We start from the raw sequence: 17,940 nt of genomic DNA, 5'->3' as shown, positions 1-17,940 counted from the left end.
GTATAAAAACTTCTTAGATAGTTATATCTTCCTTAATTTTATTTAATTGGTTTTAATGTTATATATTTACACAATAAACATTGTTTATTTACATTTATTATATTTAATTACATTTAATGTTTGATATATATATATTTAATTCTGATTCACTCCCAACAAGGCTGCAGCCAAGTACCATTTAGTTGGGAGTTACTAAAAAACAAAGAGTTGAGTTAAAGAGCAAGGAAACGGTTGACACAGTTGTAGGTTGTTTGAGTCAGGAAAATACGGTGATGGAAGAGAGTTTCAAAGGGTTGAAATACAGGAAAAAAACTAGACAAATAAAAGTTTTTAGAGCATGCTGGACCAATACAGTAAACAAATGAGACTTGTGAATGAGCTGAATGATGAGCCAAGCGAGAATAAATTTTAGAAAAAAACAGCCTAAATATGGTAACAGTTTCCATACAGGAATGAATAAGAAAAGAATGTAATCAGAAGTAAGATAATGGCAAGCACAATAAAGAGAAGCAACCTTAGCAGATGCTAATTTAGCAATTGATTGTATATATGATTTACATGAAAGGTCAGTAGTAAAATGATAATCCAAGAAGATAAAAAGAAGTGAGCTCAGTGAGAGGGTTGCCATTCATCAATATAGGAATGTTGACTGTATGCAATAGTTGTTTGCAATAAATAACTGAGTTTTGTTTGAGTCAAAATTTGCAAGTTACTGCAAACTCCAATCTATTACAGAAATGAGATCAGATTCAAGATTGGCTGCTTGTTCTTAGCAATCAAAAAGAGAAGACATGAATATAAAGTTGAGTCATAAGCAAATAGAGCCACTTTAGATGTAAGGGTGTCGGGAAGATCATTAATGTAAATAAGAAACAAAACAAGACCAAGGATAAAACCTTAAGGTGCCCCAGAAGTTACTAGAAAAGAAGAGTGTTGAACTTTAAGGATAACTTTAATAAAGCAGTTAGAAAGAAACAATTTTATAATCTCAAAACCCTTCCTAGACCTTCCCAACCCTTCCCAACAGACTTTCCCAACCCTTCCCATACAAAGCAAGCTTATGGAGAAAACCACTATTCCAAACTTTGTCAAAAGCTTTATATATATACATACATAAAAGAATTACGTTAAAAAAAGCCTATTATTTTATTAACAATTTTATTTGGTCTAGGAATTAATTCGTGTGGTTTGACAAGGGATTACGAAACTAGCTTATTGTCTCAGCGTTTCGTTTAGCCATGCATGCATTCGAAGATCACTGTTATTGCGCATCATTTTCATTATAAATCATTTGATTTAAGCGTAAAATACACTATTTTTAATTTAACTGATAATGTCGATTTTTGATCCTGATAAAGTGTTTTTGCGGGGGATTCTTCTTCATTACTTTAACATGAAGAAAAGTGCTACCGAAAGTCATCGTATTTTGGTTGAAGTTTATGGTGACCATGCTCTAGCTGAGCGAACGTGTCAGAAGTGGTTTGCACGGTTTAAAAGTGGTGATTTTTGTTTGGAAGACCAAGAGCGACCAGGACAGCCGAAAAAATTTGAAGATGCAGAATTGGCAGCATTGCTCAATCAGGATTCTTGTCAAACGCAAGAGGACCTTGCAAAATCGATAGGAGTTGAACAATTAACAGTTTCCAGATGCCTCAATGCCTCAAAACGTTATCGACGACAATTAATGCATTTGAAGCAAGCTCTGGTCATAAAACGACCAGATTGGGGTAACAGACATGATAAACTCATTTTTCAGCATGATAATGCTCGACCACATGTCGCAAAGCCTGTCAAAAACTATTTGGAAAATGTCGGATGGGAAGTGTTACCCCGCCCGCCGTATTCTCCGGACATTGCTCCTTCTGACTACTACTTGTTCGATTGCTTGAATAACGATTTGATTGGACAGCGCTTCACTTCTTCAGAAAATATCGAAAAATGGGTCTCTGATTGGATCACTTCTAAAGATGAAGCATTTTTCGACACGGAATTCGTAAATTGCCAGAAAGATGGGCAAAAGTAGTGACTAGCGATGGACACTATTTTCATTAATCTATTCATCCATTTAGTTTTTGAAATAAACTTTCAATTTTCAATTAAAAAGCGCATGAATTAATTCCTAAACCTAATAATGTGAAAGCAAAGATATTTTTCCAAACATTTATTAAAATTATATTGCTGTATATATCATTTATTAAAAAATAATTGCTGTGATTTAACTTGTGTTATATAAAACAAAAACCTAACTTACAATTTGTTCAAATTTTTGATGCAGCCATTTATTTAAAATTTAATTTGAATTAAAAAAAAATGTTTAGGAAGGTAAACCGAAAAAAACGTGATAAAAATGAGCTAATTTTTTTTAAGAATAACTAAAATTTAAATATTGAATAATATTTAGTAATGTTTTTATAAATTTGACAGTTAAACCCAAATATTTTAAATAAATTTGACAGTTAAACCCAAGCATTAACTTTAATTTTAATAAACTTAAATATATTTTTTAAATCAAAATTAAATTATATTTTTTAAATCAAATTAATTTTTACACTTCACCATACAACTTTTAAATCATATATTTTTTATCAGAATTAAATTATATTATTATGATCTTTGCTTCAAGTTTAAAGTATTAGTATTTTTAAAGGGAAAAAATCAATCATTACAATAAAATAAAGACAAAATTAAAATAAATTTTTAATTTTATTTGAGTTTTTTTTATTAGTAAACAGCGCTTATATCTAACATAATTGTCATTCAAACTTTTGTAACAAAAGTTTTTACATAAACGTCATTCAAAAGTTAATGTGGCTTTTTTAAAATTAATTATATCTTTTATGTAACCATTTATAGAATAATTTAAAAGTTAAAAAATGATAAAAAGTCCCTTAACCAAAACCACTAACTACTTATGTAAAATTGCTTAAGGCGTACAAAAATTGCTCTACGCATAGCACTTTAAAATAAGGCCTGATATATATATGTATATATATATATATATGTATATATATATATATATATATATATATATATATATATATATATATATATATATATATATATATATATATATATATATATATATATATATATATATATATATAAAACTCCTAACTGGTTGTCAGAAAGTTTTATTGACACAAAGTAAAAATTAAAATGCAAGACTGGAATTTTTTTTTTGTTACTTGATATATATATATATATATATATATATATATATATATATATATATATATATATATATATATATATATATATATATATATATATATATAAAACTCCTAACTGGTTGTCAGAAAGTTTTATTGACACAAAGTAAAAATTAAAATGCAAGACTGGAATTTTTTTTTGTTACTTGATAGACTGCCTGCCCCAACCAAACCCTCCGTCTATGTAGCAACACTCCCTTGCGAGTCAGGCTTTTTGTCAGTCGGTGTAGCAGCACTCTGTTGCGAGTCAGGCTATTTGTCAGTCGATGTAGCAGCACTTTGTTGCAAGTCAGGCTATAAGATAGTCAATGTAGTTACACTTCGTGCATGATTTACAATAAAAAAAATAAAAATAAAAATATTTTATTAAAAAAAATTAAAATAAAAATATTTTGTTAAAAAAAATAAAAATAAAAACATTGTTTATATTATTAAAAACATTAGTCAATTAAACATTAAATTATTATAAATTTTTTAAATTAAATTATTAAAAACATTAGTCAATCAAACAAAGTCAATTAAATATGCGTTTTTGAGGTTTTTAAAAAAAACTATTAATTTGTAATTAATTTAATGGTTTTTACTTTCTGACAACACGCAAATGTTGGACGAAAGTCAAAAGGAATTAAAAGTGACGTATTTATTAGCATAGAATCATTTTTATCCCTCCGTACTCCCAAATGCAACAAGGAAGGAATTTTTGTAGGCCCTCAGATCAGAAAAGTAATAGGTGATCAACATTCTCAAGATCTACTAAGTGGAAAAGATCTTGAGGCATGGCTAGCTTTTAAATCTGTTGTTGTCAAATTTTTTGGGAAATAATATATCTAGCAATTACATAGAAGTGGTTAAACAGTGCATAGATGCCTTCCAGAACATGGGATGTAAGATGTCTGTGGTAGTGGTGTAGTGGTAGAGCGCTTGCTTTATAAGCAAGAGGTTCTGAGTTCGATCTCCACCGCTTCCCTGGTAGTACCGCGTTCAACTTGTTTCTCTGCGCAGCGGCCTTGTTCGTCAAGTCTCATGTTTCGGAGTTATAGAGTTAAGAGAGGGTTATAACCACAATTAAGTAGCCTCCTCGTTTGTAGTGGCCTTCTTGGCCTTGGGAAGGTGAAATAACAAAAAAAAAAAAAAAATAATAATATATATATATATATATATATATATATATATATATATATATATATATATATATATATATATATATGTATATATATATATATATATATATATATATATATATATATATATATATATATATATATATATATATATATATATATATATATATATATATATATATATATAATCAGAACTCAGTGTTTCTCATATACTGTGGTTATCTTTTGTAATTAATTTAAGCCTAATTTAAGTTTAATTATTCAATATTTAGTACATGCTCAAGTTCATTTTCTATTCAACAAGTTCCTAATATTGTTTTTACAAAAATTTCTGTGAAAATAGATCATCTTAACACTCAAATAAAGGAAAATTTTATTAAATCAAAAAAAATTGTATAAAAAAAGTCACAATACTTATAGAAATTCATGTTTTTTTATTTTGATGTAAAAACTGTAGTTTTTCTGCAATAAAATCTAAAAAATGATTAACACAAAAAAATTATCAAAGCACATTTAAAACACTGAGTTATACTATATACATAAAACCATATACTTAAAAATATATATAGAGAGAGGATATCTTTGAGTCATTGAGTGATTTCTCCTTGTTTTTCTTGTTTGTTAATTAATCATGATAAGCTCAGGGGGCAGAAGTAAAATCTTAGTTGTCCATTTATTTAAACCTTTAATCCAAATTAGCAAAATGGAAAAAGTGAAATATTCATTTTGTATTAACATTATGTAGATTTTTTGTTGAAGTTTGACTTTTTACACAGCACTTTTTAATGCACGTTTTTAATGAATGTTTACATCTCAGTTTTAGTAACTCAAAAGTTGAGGTGAGATTAAAAACGCGCATTAAAAGACTCTTGTCTATCTACTCAAGACAGTTTGCTAAGCAGTATGGAAACTTCATTCTAAATTTAAATGGAATAGATTTAAACATGTAGAAAAGTATACTCAACATCAAGAGCAACTCGGTTACTACTTTTAATGGAAAAAGAGTTTAATTTAGCATTAACTTTAACATGCTGCTCTATAGTTGGATAAAAATTTATTTGATTTTTTGTTGGATTATGTACCATATATACATTAATATTGTTAATATTTTTAAATTTTTTTTATTCTTTTAAATTTTGTTTAAAGTAATTTTAGTTTAATTTATATACATTTTTTTAATGGGCATCTAAAATGCTTAAATGGGTTTAGGACCCCTAAATTTTACCCTTTGCCCCATTTGTGACATGGTTTTTTTTCTGATTTTATAAACACTCTTTTTTATTTTTATAGAATAAATACTCTTGAATAAAAAAGGTTTCATTAGGCTGTCTTTTTGGCCACCCGTATATACTAATGTAAGCAAAAACAAAAAAACGTCACATAAACAATCTTAAAATTATCTGTATAGAAAATGTTTTAAAAAGATTTATTGTATAGTGTAAATTTAAGTTCTGTGTAATATTAAATCAAGTTTTATCTTCATTGAGAATTGAATCAAATGTTCAAATATTATGACAAATGGTCCTAAACTTATGGCCTACAATATATATAGTTTATATACATATATCTAATAAAACATTTATATACTGGTACATACATACGGACTTATACTGTATTATACTTGGTTATTACAAATACCCTGTTATACTTGGTTATTTACTTTTTAAAATTAGTTATAATCATTTTTTTGTCAATTTATTCTTTTAATCTAGTGGAATTTTGAACCTCTTTTCACTGATCAAGGACATGCAGGATGCATCAAAACAGTTGCCACTGGTGGTCGGTACTTAGCTTCTGGAGGGAGTGATGAAACAATAAGGTATGTATATTAATTGTATTATTAAACACAATTAGTATTACAATTAGTACACAATTAGTAGTACGAAACAAAAATTAAAGTAGTTGTTTTTGAAACCTCTTGTAATATATCCTGCATATATTATTTCAACAAATCTTTGATTTATACTTATTAGCTTACTTAATTTTATTTAATTATCATTGTTTCAATTACCACATTTGAACAAAGGTTTGACCATTTCCTAAAAAGTTTTTCTTTATACTGCTTTGTGTCTACACTCTTTCCAAGTTTTACTATTACTGCATGTCTACTGCTTACACACAATCATTTAAATTTTTATGCTGTTTTTTTTTTTATGCCTAAACCAAATTAAGTTCCCTAGCACAATTTATCATAATCACTTAAAATTAATAGTCTATGACTAAGCATTTCTCTTTTTTTCAATTCTTAACAGTAACATAACATTAAATTAATTCTTCTTAATGCTTTTCAAATGCTTCATATTGTCTATCTTCACCAAATGTTGATTAAAGTAAAAATGTTTATATATTACAAATTTTAGTTTAACAGTCCGTTGTGCAAGTATCCACTATAAGCTTACAATAGATGTAATTTTTGCAATTAATATAGGAAATTTAATTCTAATGATTTTAATTGAAATTTAATTCTATGGATAAGACAAAAATAAAATTAAAAGTTAAAGAAAAAGTTATTAAATATAAAAATTATATGAATCAAGTTAAGGGAAAATAAAAAGTTGTATGGTGAAGTGTAAAGGTTTAATAGAAAATATTTTGCTAGTATTTTTTTTTTCTTTTTTTGCATATCAAAAATAAATTAATGCTTAACAAATAGACCGGCTTGGAGGAAATAAAAAACCCTCACTAAATGTTTTATTCTATAGTTTCATTCCATTAGGTGAGTTGCTTCTAGAACAAATATTTACTCTTGTTGCCCAGAATAGTTTGTTGCCCAGAATAGTTTGTTGCCCAGAATAGTTTGTTACCCAGAAGCATTTTTAAAGCTATTTAAAGTAGAATAAATTTAGAGTTTAAAATCAGTTTAATAATCAGTATTTACTTATGAATAAGCATTTTTTATGGTTTGTTTTTTTAAATAAATTTTTCCTCCTAAAGGCTCTAGAAAAAGGCAATAGTGTCTACAAAGGTCATATGTATATATATATATTTAAAATTTATTTGGAACTCTCTCTCAATTCTAAAACACAAAACTTGTTAAACAAAGCCTTCAAGAGGCATAGGGTGGATTTGAATCTTTATTTTTTTGCTGGAACCCCTTGAGTTCTACCACTAGTCTACTACCATATCATTATTATTTTTTAGTCAGTGGGGAATAGGGTTTGGGTGATGAGTCCAAGTCGAGTCTAAGAATATTTATCGGGTCCGGGTCCAATACGTCTTTTTAACTTGCAATTTTAACAATAGCATGAAAGGATTTTTTGTTCTCATGCCGATTTTTAAAAATGGATTTGGTATATGTTAAGGTAAATAAAACAACTTTTAGCCAGTTCAACGTCTAAGATAATTATATTATTCTATACTTTTATTATAATCTAAAACTACCAAATAAACTTGACTTAACCTTTTTAAAAATATTGCATTTTATAAAAAGCATGTAAATATATTAGCAAAAATAAACTCTACTCAATTAAAATACTTGCAAGTGTTTAATACAAAACAGAGCAATTATTTTTACTTAAAAAATAAAACTTTAAAAAAACTAATGCACTTGATGAATTGTCTGATAATCTATAACGAATCCTTGTACAGAAGTTGGATGCTACAGAAAATGTTTGTTCAGAATTTGTTGATGTTTTATCGTCATTAACGCTTGATACAATTTTTCTAAATACAGTACTTTTTTTAGTTTTTGAAAATAATAGAAATTCTTTTTTTATATCAGCTAGTTTATTTCCGCAACTTGGCAAAATTGGGCATTTCGCACTTTCTAATATCTTATGTAGTTCTTCCTCCAGTGTTAATGGTAGTGTGTTTCCAGTAGTATTTTCTTTATTTTCAAATGAATGTCCCTGTTCATGTGTGTTTAGCTGTTCTTCATCCTCACCAAATACTCTCTTCAGTAAATCTGTTGTAAATAATTGTATTTTCTTTGAAGGCATAGTATTTACAAGAGAATCTAATAGCTCTTTTATTTCTTGGTTTTTACGGCTATTTATTTGAGTTTTCATTGTCATTAATAGCTCTCTACTTAAATTACCATTGGATTCCTTTAATTTCCTTAACATAAAATCAATTGCTAATCGAGCTGTTGCAAGATTAACAATTGATTTTATGTTAAGGAAATTAAAGGAATCCAATGGTAATTTGTTGAAGCTCTTAGCAGAGATGATGCATCTCTGCTAAGAGCTTCAACAATTAATTTAATAGGCTTTAGAGTATTTTCCAATTTATTTAATAGTTCAATATTAATATTTTTTATTAAATGTACAATTCCAATATCTTTCAGAGCTTCTTTAATGATATAAAATAATTTTAAAAATCTAAATATCATTTTGATCATTGAGTTCCAACGAGTTCTTATGTCTAACACTAGCTGAAGTTCATTTCCTAAAACTATTTTGATCTTTTTTTGCAAAGTATTATATCTCACAGAAGAACTTTTAAAAAATTTAACAATTGTTCGAACATTTTTATATTTTCTTCTACATTACTTAAATTTGTTAATTCAACTTGTCCGTACTCTTCAACATCACCGTCGCTCTTGTCAGAATAATAATTTTCATCTTGATCATCATTAATATCATCTTGACCATGGTCATATCTATCTCGATCAGCGTCATCTTCTTCTTGCAAGAGGGTGATACTGTTCTTTTTATATAGTACATCACAAACAGCTAAGTGTGTAGTGTGATTTAAACACAAATTATAGAGACTAGTAGATTCTTGTCCAAATTTTATCATTACACTTGCACTGTCGCCGGTTGAACCAGCTATATGTTTTTTAAAATTAATATTATATGTGTTTAAATGTTGTTCTATTTTTTCAACTAACTGTACAGCTGTACACCAGTTAAAAATTCTCACTAAACCCAGATTATAAACTTCAAAGTCAATTCCATACAAATTGATATTGAGATAATTCGGAATTTTCATACTCATCTATTCATCAAGTGTAATGCTAAATTGTTGGTCTTCTTTATTTTTTTCTTGTAACAATTCTAATATTTCCAACTTCTTTTTTTCATAAAACTTATGAATTAAATTCATAACATCTCTTTCGGCTTTAGGAAGATTATAACTTAATTTTACTAAACTTTCACAAATAAAACTAGACTTTGTAATCGCCCTAACTGATATACCATCAAGAGCGGCCATTTTAGAGAAAATTTCTTCTAAAGGCTTTCTTGCGACAGAAACGAAAGTGTAGAGAGTTTTAAATTGTTTGGTGCTAGAATTTTCTCTTATTTCTTCCCGTGTTAGCAAAGAAATTCCATGTTGAACTTTTAAATGTTTAATCATTGATGAAGTATTTCCATCTTTGTTTGATATTATTGTTGAACACTTATTGCATTTTCTACTTTTCAAATCACTACATTGAGTGAAATACTCCCACACTTTGAAGTGCTTCGGCATAATGGGCCTGTAGAAAAAATAGTTCTAGTAAATTTATGCTATTTCACTTTTTTCCTAAAATAGAGAAGTAATAAATAAAAAGTGTTTTTTTTTAGTTTTTTAAATACGCGCTAAAAGAATTAACTTATTAAATTCAATCTTTCTAATCAAAAGTTTTTATAATTATCAAATGGTTTTAAAACATTTGCTAATATAGAAACATATTATATTTGCAAATCCTTTGGAGCATTTTATATAAAAAAATTCAATTAAAAAAAATTTGAGTTATGAAGTTGATTCTTTTGATGTGTATTCAGACATACATGGAAACATACATAAACTTGAATGTTCTCAAAACATCTAAAAAGCTGTGGCCAAGTTCAACTTTAAGTTAGATTCACAAACCCTACTACTATATTTTTTTAGAAAGGTAGGGAACCAGCTCGACGACGCACTGCTGCCTAATAAACAAGGCAAAACATTCAAACCATGAGACTCTAAGAGCTTTAAAATGGGTATCGGATCCGGGTATTTACCTGCAGACTTGCCGAGTTTGAGTCTGGGTACCCGGAACCGAAAAACCCTAGTGATGAACCTAGAGTTTATTTGTGGACTGTGTCATTTTTTGAACTAAAATTTGATAATAATACATTAACAATACTATATAATAAATTTTTACTTTTGTCTTGTCCTTGGGTTAAAAATGTGCTTTCCTAATCTTTTTTTCTAAAAACTAACAAATACTAGCTATTGTTCCACAAAAACTTTGTTTCTGTGACTAAGAAAATGATATTCTGGAGTTTGTAAATAGTATTTTTAAAGAAGCATATATTGGATACTCACTTCAATAAATTCAAGGAGAACACGAGAGCTAATTCAGAGTAGCAAGGCAAGTGCTTTCATCAACATATATTAGAAATTGAACATATATTTTATAATATATTTGCCTAATTATATATGTTCATATATTTTATATATGAAGATTTGTAGTTATATAATTTGATCAGGGTATATTAGAATTTGAACATTGTTATTAAGGGCATTATAATGAAAACAAGACAGAGGATTATATAATACACTTGCAATTCTAGAAAATCTACTCATTTCTGATGCTTTTGGTCATAAAATCAAAGATTTGCTTAATGTAGTGTTTTTCATAGTCTTTAGATGTAATCAATTAAAATCATTTTGAAGAACAAAGATTGTGTTACATAGTGCAATTTGTTAAAATATGTACTTAAACTTTCACTTGGTCGGTTTTCTAAAGAGGCTGCCAACTTCACCACATTGCATTTATATTGAAGAAAATATTAAAAAAAGAAATTTGTTTAAACTTTTAAAGACTAAAAAAAAATGTTTGAGCTAAATTTTTTTGACTAAATCTAAATAATAAATGCACATCAAGAAAAGCTTAACTTGTAGTTTTAATTGAAGATTGTCTTTTTCATTTTATTTTCAATCTTCAGCCATAACTATTATAATTTTGCAAATTGAACTGCATCACTTCTAACTGTGTCTGTAGAAGTGTATTAAGAAGGCCTTGAGATGAGAATAAAATAGAAAAGTTAAGCTTTGACTGCAAGTTTAATTTTTCTTGTGATACATTTATCATTTTAAAAATCAGTTTTTAAAAAAAGTTGTGCTTTAATTCCTTAATATGTATTATATAATTCCTTATTATGTATTAAGTAGTACTTGATCTTTAAAATTAGCTTGTAAAAGTTGTTTTTAGGTGTTGTTCAAAATATTTAAATATTTAACTGGTCTCTAGTATTTTTTTGTTTAAAGTATGTCAACCTTGTTCTCAAAAAAAGTAAAATTATATAAAATTTAAAAAAATGAAAATTATTTAAAATAGTTTTAATTATTAAATTTAATTTATTAATTTTTTTTTTCTCTTTTTGTTTTTTACTTTTACTTTTTCTTTGCTAATAGAAATAAAAGTAGAAACTTTTTTTCATCTCCTTTATTTTAGACTTTTTGATATGAAAAAACATATTGAACTAGGAACTTTAATGCAACAGAGTGGTAATTTTTTTTCTTCTGTTTTTTTTTATGTACTATTTGGATTTTCGATAAGAAATAATGGATTTTCGATAAGAAATTTTTTTATTTATAAATTACATAGACATTTTATATGCATTGATCTTTTAATGAAAACAAAAGCTGATTTTTCCTTTGAAGTTCGAAATTTTTTTTTATGTGAATATGCTTTGCTCTGTTATTAGTATGTAAAAATTTTAATACTTTTAGGATCAGTAACCAGCATAAATTTTTTTGGATCTCAACATATGCTCAGTGCTAGTGAGGATGGTACAATATGTATATGGAAATGTAAATCATGGGAGTGTGAGAAGGTTTTAAAAGGACACAGGTAGTTAAAAGAAAAAACTAAGTTTCAACACTTTCTTTGCATTTTTTTATTATGCAACTTTTTATAGAGGACCTGTACTATCTATTTCAATTCATCCAACTGGTCGACTCGCTCTTTCAGTTTCAAAAGATAAAAGTATAAAGTAAGTCAAGTATTATTTTGATGTTATTTATAATTTATATATTTATTATAGTTTATGTTTATATTTAGATTAATAATCTTTTTATTTATTTATGAGGCTGTAGGTAAGTGTAAACTTGGATTTAGTAGATTTAAATAAAACATAGTTCCATCTTTAAAATATAATATATAAATATCCATAATCCATAAATAATAAGGCAACCTTTAGGTTTGTTTGACTTTAAAAAGAGTAATCTTTAGATTTATATTTAAAAGGTTCAGATAATTATAGATTTATTGGACAAATAATTTAAAATAATTCAGATAATGCTTCATTCTATTTAGAATTTCAAAAAAAAATTTTTTTATAGAAATTAAAGACTTAAATATCAAATCAATCAATAAGGGTGTTAGAAAAAGAATAATGTAATGTGGTCATGTAAAATGTAATGATACAAATTATTATACGCTCACATGTAGAGATGGTCTAGACTAGTAAGGTAAAGGTAGAAGTAGGAAAATAGTAATTAGCAAAAAACTATTAAAGAAATGGCATTGTATAAAAGTGACAATGAGTTTAATAACAGAAAAATATTAACTTTTAGATAAACTAAATAACTGTTTTAGAACTTAAATTACTTAGGCTAAATATTTTTAAAATCGAACTGAAATTACGTTTTACTTAGTGTTCAGAACACTAAGTAAAACGTAATTTCAGTTCGATTTTAAAAATATTTAGCTTTTATAACACAACACTAGCTCTCCCTCTTCTTAACAAATTAGAAGAGTTAAAGTTTTTTTTTAAATATGAAATTTTTTCCATTAATTAAAGCCCTGAACTTAAGTGGATTAAGTTCTATATTACAAGAACAGTTCTTGTAATATAGAACTTAATCCACTTAAGTTCAGGGCTTTAATTAATGGAAAAAATTTCATATTTAAAAAAAAACTTTAACTCTTCTAATTTGTTAAGAAGAGGGAGAGCTAGTGTTGTGTTATAAAAGTTGTTTATAACTACAATATCTAAAATAGAATCTACAGCTAATGCTATAGTTTCATAAATTAAAAAAAAAAATTTTTTTCTAATCTGTATATCTAGTATTTATAAACCTGTATATATGACTCAGCAAAACAAATAACTTAATCTAAGTTAATTGGTTTACTTTTTTTTCTTTCAGAAAATTGTTTTGCAAGCAAATAATCAGTCCTTGGAAATTGAAAAAAAAAAACTATTTTTGGTTGGCATCAGGGCGGCACAAAATGTTAGAAAATAAAGTTTCACCATAACAACATAGAAATGAGGTTGGCAAAATATCGCCAATTTGCAAATAAATTGTTTACTTTGGTTTTATTTACAATTTGCTAACTAATTGGTTTACTTTATTTTCAGAAAAACAAATTTCTAAAAATAGAGTAAAATTGAGTTGGATTAGGTTATCTGTTTTGAGATAATATATATCTAAAAATACATTTTCCTAATATATTTTGTGCACTAAAATAATTACTAATATAAATAATAAATACTAATATTAATTCTTAATATATGCACTTTAAATTTTCAGAAAAAGAAGAAAACACAAAGATTATTTGTGTTTCAATTTGATGAGTTTTTTTGAGAATTTTTGTCTTTAGAAGAGTTCTCTCGGACCCAAAAATTTTGATAGGTCCTAGATGGGCTCAGAACATGTCAACATGGATCTCAAAATATGCAAAACTAGAATGTATTATGCTGATTTTAATGATATTGTTGATTTTTATTCAAAATTAAAATTAAAAAGTATATATTTTTTCAATAAGACCCTCATTTTCTACATTTTCCTCATTTTCTACATTTTAGCTATACTTTCATTTCTACTTTTAGTTCTTAGGGGTACCTCAAGAACTTGTTTTTTTCAAAAAAAAAATTTAAGTTGTTTTTTACTAAAAGACAACAGTTTGCAATACGGGCAAATCTAATTTCAAAAGTTTTTCAAATTGCTCCTCTCTATTATACTGTAAACTTGTTTTGATGTGGAGGGTTACTTAAACTGTAAACTTGTTTTGTTATTGAAGGTTATTTATACTGTAAACTTGTTTTATTATCAAGGGTTACTTATACTGTAAACTTGTTATACTATGTAAACTTTTTATAAATACAAAAAAGAATTTCTTAATAGTTTATATGTACTAGGTTAAATAACTTAACTATGCAATTAATTACCGTAATTATCACTAGAAATTGTAGTTTTGTATAATTCCTTTAAATTTAAGTTATAAAGACTAAACATGTTTGTTTTTTAACTTTAGAAATTCAGATATATCAGGTAAAATGGCCAACTTTGTTCAAAGGTTTGAAAATAAGTTTGAAACAGCTCTTGTTACGATTATTAGCATAGTAGCTCCTTATAAAAATTATTTTTAAGTGAAAGAATTTTCATATTAAATTTTCTCTTAAAGCCATTAACAGTCTTTGCTGATATGATTGAGTGTAAAAGTTTATTTCAAATTGAGGCCACTCTAATTTTTATGAATTTTGTAGTTCATTCTTGCATCACAGTTTTTAACAGTTTTTCTTTTTAACACTACTTAGTTTATGTCCTCGTATCTCAATTGCAGGTCTAGATATATTGATTCATGAAGCTTGGTTACAATAATTAAATACAATTATATCTATTTCATTAAAAATTTTTAATAGCAACAAAATTAATTTTAACTTTGTTACTCGGTCTCTAAATCAGAATTGCATTAATCAATACTCATTTTTTTACTTTTTCAAGTGTGTGAACATCATAATCATAATGCTGATTTTAAATTTGAATGGAATACTCAGGATGTGGTCTAATTTTAGCTTATTAAATTGCATCATTTTAATGTTAATTTTGTTAAATGTGTTTGACCAATGTAAATGGCTTTAAAATCTTTTCTTGCGGTTTACAGCAGTAAGTGCTTTGCCATCTTTTTTTCTCTTCTTCTTTTAATCATAGTTTAATAATAAATGAAAATCTTTTAATTTAAATGTTAAAACTTAAATCAGGTATATATTTATAATTTTGAGTTGTAATAGTTAACAATTTACCCCATGGCAAGTGAGAGTATGAAGTTTAATCATCATTCAAAAGGTATATATTTGGTGTGATTTTTGTGATTGGTGTGATTTTTCTTTCACAAAGGCGACGAAGGACATAACTCAAAATGTAAGAAGTGTTCAAAAGTTATGAAAATAGCAGGCTCGAAAAATGGCCTTCATATACAACTAAAATCAAAATGTTTTAGTATCATGAAAACTATACATGCATATAAAACATTTGAAATTAGACTTAAAAATATGTGGAGTAATGAAATTATCATGGCCTGTATAGTACAAATCGTGGTAAGTCTATTCCACACCGACCATTTCTATTGGTAAGTCTATTCCACACCGACGATTTCTATTGGTAAGTCTATTCCACACCGACCATTTCTATTGGTAAGTCTATTCCACACCGACCATTTCTATTGGTAAGTCTATTCCACACCGACCATTTGTATTGGTAAGTCTATTCCACACTGACCATTTCTATTGGTAAGTTTATTCCACACCGACCATTTCTATTGGTAAGTTTATTCCACACCGACCATTTCTATACTTATTCTTTATATAGTCATTTTATTTCAATAATTTTTAGCAAGTGGTAGAAAATGAAAATCTGTCAAATCTTTGTTTTGAGTTAATAATTAATGTTCAATACTTAATAACTTCTTATTGTATAATTGTTAGCTTATATAAAAAATATTGGCTACAGGACAATTTTTTTCTTTATTGGGTTTGGGTTAAGTTTCTATTAAATTTTTTTTAACTATCTGCAGTTTATTGGCCCTGTTTATTTATTTTGAAGAAAATAAAAGTTTAAATGTACAATCTTATAATCCTCAATCTTGCAATCCTCAATCCTATAAGAGAAAAACTTGTTTGTTAAATGGGCAGAATTAACTAATTACCTAAGCACGATAGAAACTTAAACATCTCTATCATGACATGCGCAAAAAAATTTCTAATGCTGTTTTGATGTTTATTGAAATTTTAGGCTTTTTTTAATAACTTTCTCCTTTTTGTTTGTTATATTATACAATATCTTTATATATGTTACGCATATAACATCAATAGAACTTTAAAAATGTTTTATTTTGTATGTAGAAAATTGGAAAAGGTTAATAAAAAAATTAAAAATATAAATAATGTGGAAGCGACAGGACTTGAACACTCGCATTGCACTTTGGAAGCGCAGCAAGCTAACCACTTCAGCCACTAAGACACACTAATCTGCTGATTTTTATAACTATTTAATAAACAAAACACAGAATATATTTATAAAATGGCAAAAAAATGCTACAAAATCAAAATTGACAAAGTTTTGCTGCAATCATAGTTTATAGACTTAACTGGTTTGGAAACTCGGTGTTTTGCGTAAAAAAAAACTCATTAAGGTGAACGCTGTGATCACGTGACATTGACAGTGCACAGCACAAAAATTTACTATGGCTTCAGAGAGAGAAGACGATGACTAATTTTGTAATAGTGACCTTATAATGCTATTGGAAAGTTTTGAAAAAGATATTGAACTTCAAAATTATACTGAAGCTATTGTCGAAGATGTTAGTACTTTTTCCTAGTAAGATAAAAAAGTGAAAAATGTTTCTTTATGTAAATTATTTACATAGCATAAACAAACATTTGTTTTTAGGTTTTTTTATTAGTGATCAAATTAAGCGAAAGATAAGCGATTGAGTGACTGATTATATTTTGTTTTTTAAACATATATCTTACTTAAAACTATTTTTAGCTTAGCCCTGGATCCTTCCCATGTAATGTATGCGTTAAAGTTTTTAGAAGTAAAGGAAGGCTGAAATTGCATATCTCTAAAAAGCACCCCAACAATATTATCGTTGATGAACCTGCTAATAATCCAGTTTTTAACACTGAGATTTTGTTCTCGCTACTAAAAAAAGTGTCTTGCAAGATTATAGAAAGCTCAATTTATGGTGACAAAATAATTGAAGTTGTTAAAAAATTTCAGATTGACCAGATAAAAGATGAGATTCAGTTTGATAGAATAATTGAAACTTGTAGTAAAATTTCTCTAAAAAGTTTGAATGAGTTTTATGCTGATTATTTTGGCAGAATAGTAATCAACAGTAGGCAAATTTTTAATTGTGATGCTGTTTATGAAGATACTGCTACATTATTATTAAGCAAACTTGCTGACAGCATAGCATCTTATTATAGGGCTAATATATCTAGTGTCAGTGATAAAAAGATATCAAGTAGACAAACAATATGTGAAAGGGAAAAGTATGGCTTGCAATATCTAGGAGGTTACTGCATCCACAAATTAAAAAAAAAAATCCAAAGTTTTCGAACAAATAATGACACTGCTATACAACAAGCAATATCAATATTAAAAAGCTGCCAATCTGAAACAAAAAATATTCCAGACCAAAAACTTATCAATGCTCTTAGCCGTGGAGGACTCACTGGTATAACAATTGAGTTTGAGCAAATATTAGTTATAGCAGAAAAAGCATTTTGTTTATATACAGAACAGTCAGAATTAACTAAAAGCATAGACATAGATTTCTTGACAGAAAAAACATTATATGATCAAGATATAGATGAATATTACAGGGTTATTCTTGAAAGCTGTGATTTAAAAATTGAAAAAGATATACAAAAATCTACTTTGTGTTCAATACTGAGATTATATTTTAG

General features: G+C 26.9%; 1 protein-coding gene across 1 annotated transcript in view; it reads left to right on the top strand.

The window, feature by feature from the left end:
• LOC100207312 (p21-activated protein kinase-interacting protein 1-like) overlaps positions 1-17,940 on the top strand; it is a 53,733-nt gene that overhangs the window by 10,503 nt on the left and 25,290 nt on the right. The window contains exons 2-5 of the mRNA XM_065814188.1: positions 6,043-6,149; positions 11,697-11,749; positions 11,975-12,095; positions 12,163-12,237. Coding sequence (XP_065670260.1) covers positions 6,043-6,149; positions 11,697-11,749; positions 11,975-12,095; positions 12,163-12,237 — 356 coding nt within the window. The remainder of the gene's footprint in view (positions 1-6,042; positions 6,150-11,696; positions 11,750-11,974; positions 12,096-12,162; positions 12,238-17,940) is intronic.

Source organism: Hydra vulgaris, chromosome 12 (genome assembly GCF_038396675.1).
Source record: "Hydra vulgaris chromosome 12, alternate assembly HydraT2T_AEP".
NCBI classification, from domain to species: Eukaryota; Metazoa; Cnidaria; class Hydrozoa; order Anthoathecata; family Hydridae; genus Hydra; species Hydra vulgaris.
The sequence above is the reverse complement of the archived record's forward strand: the minus strand, read 5'-3'. Positions and strand labels throughout refer to the sequence as shown.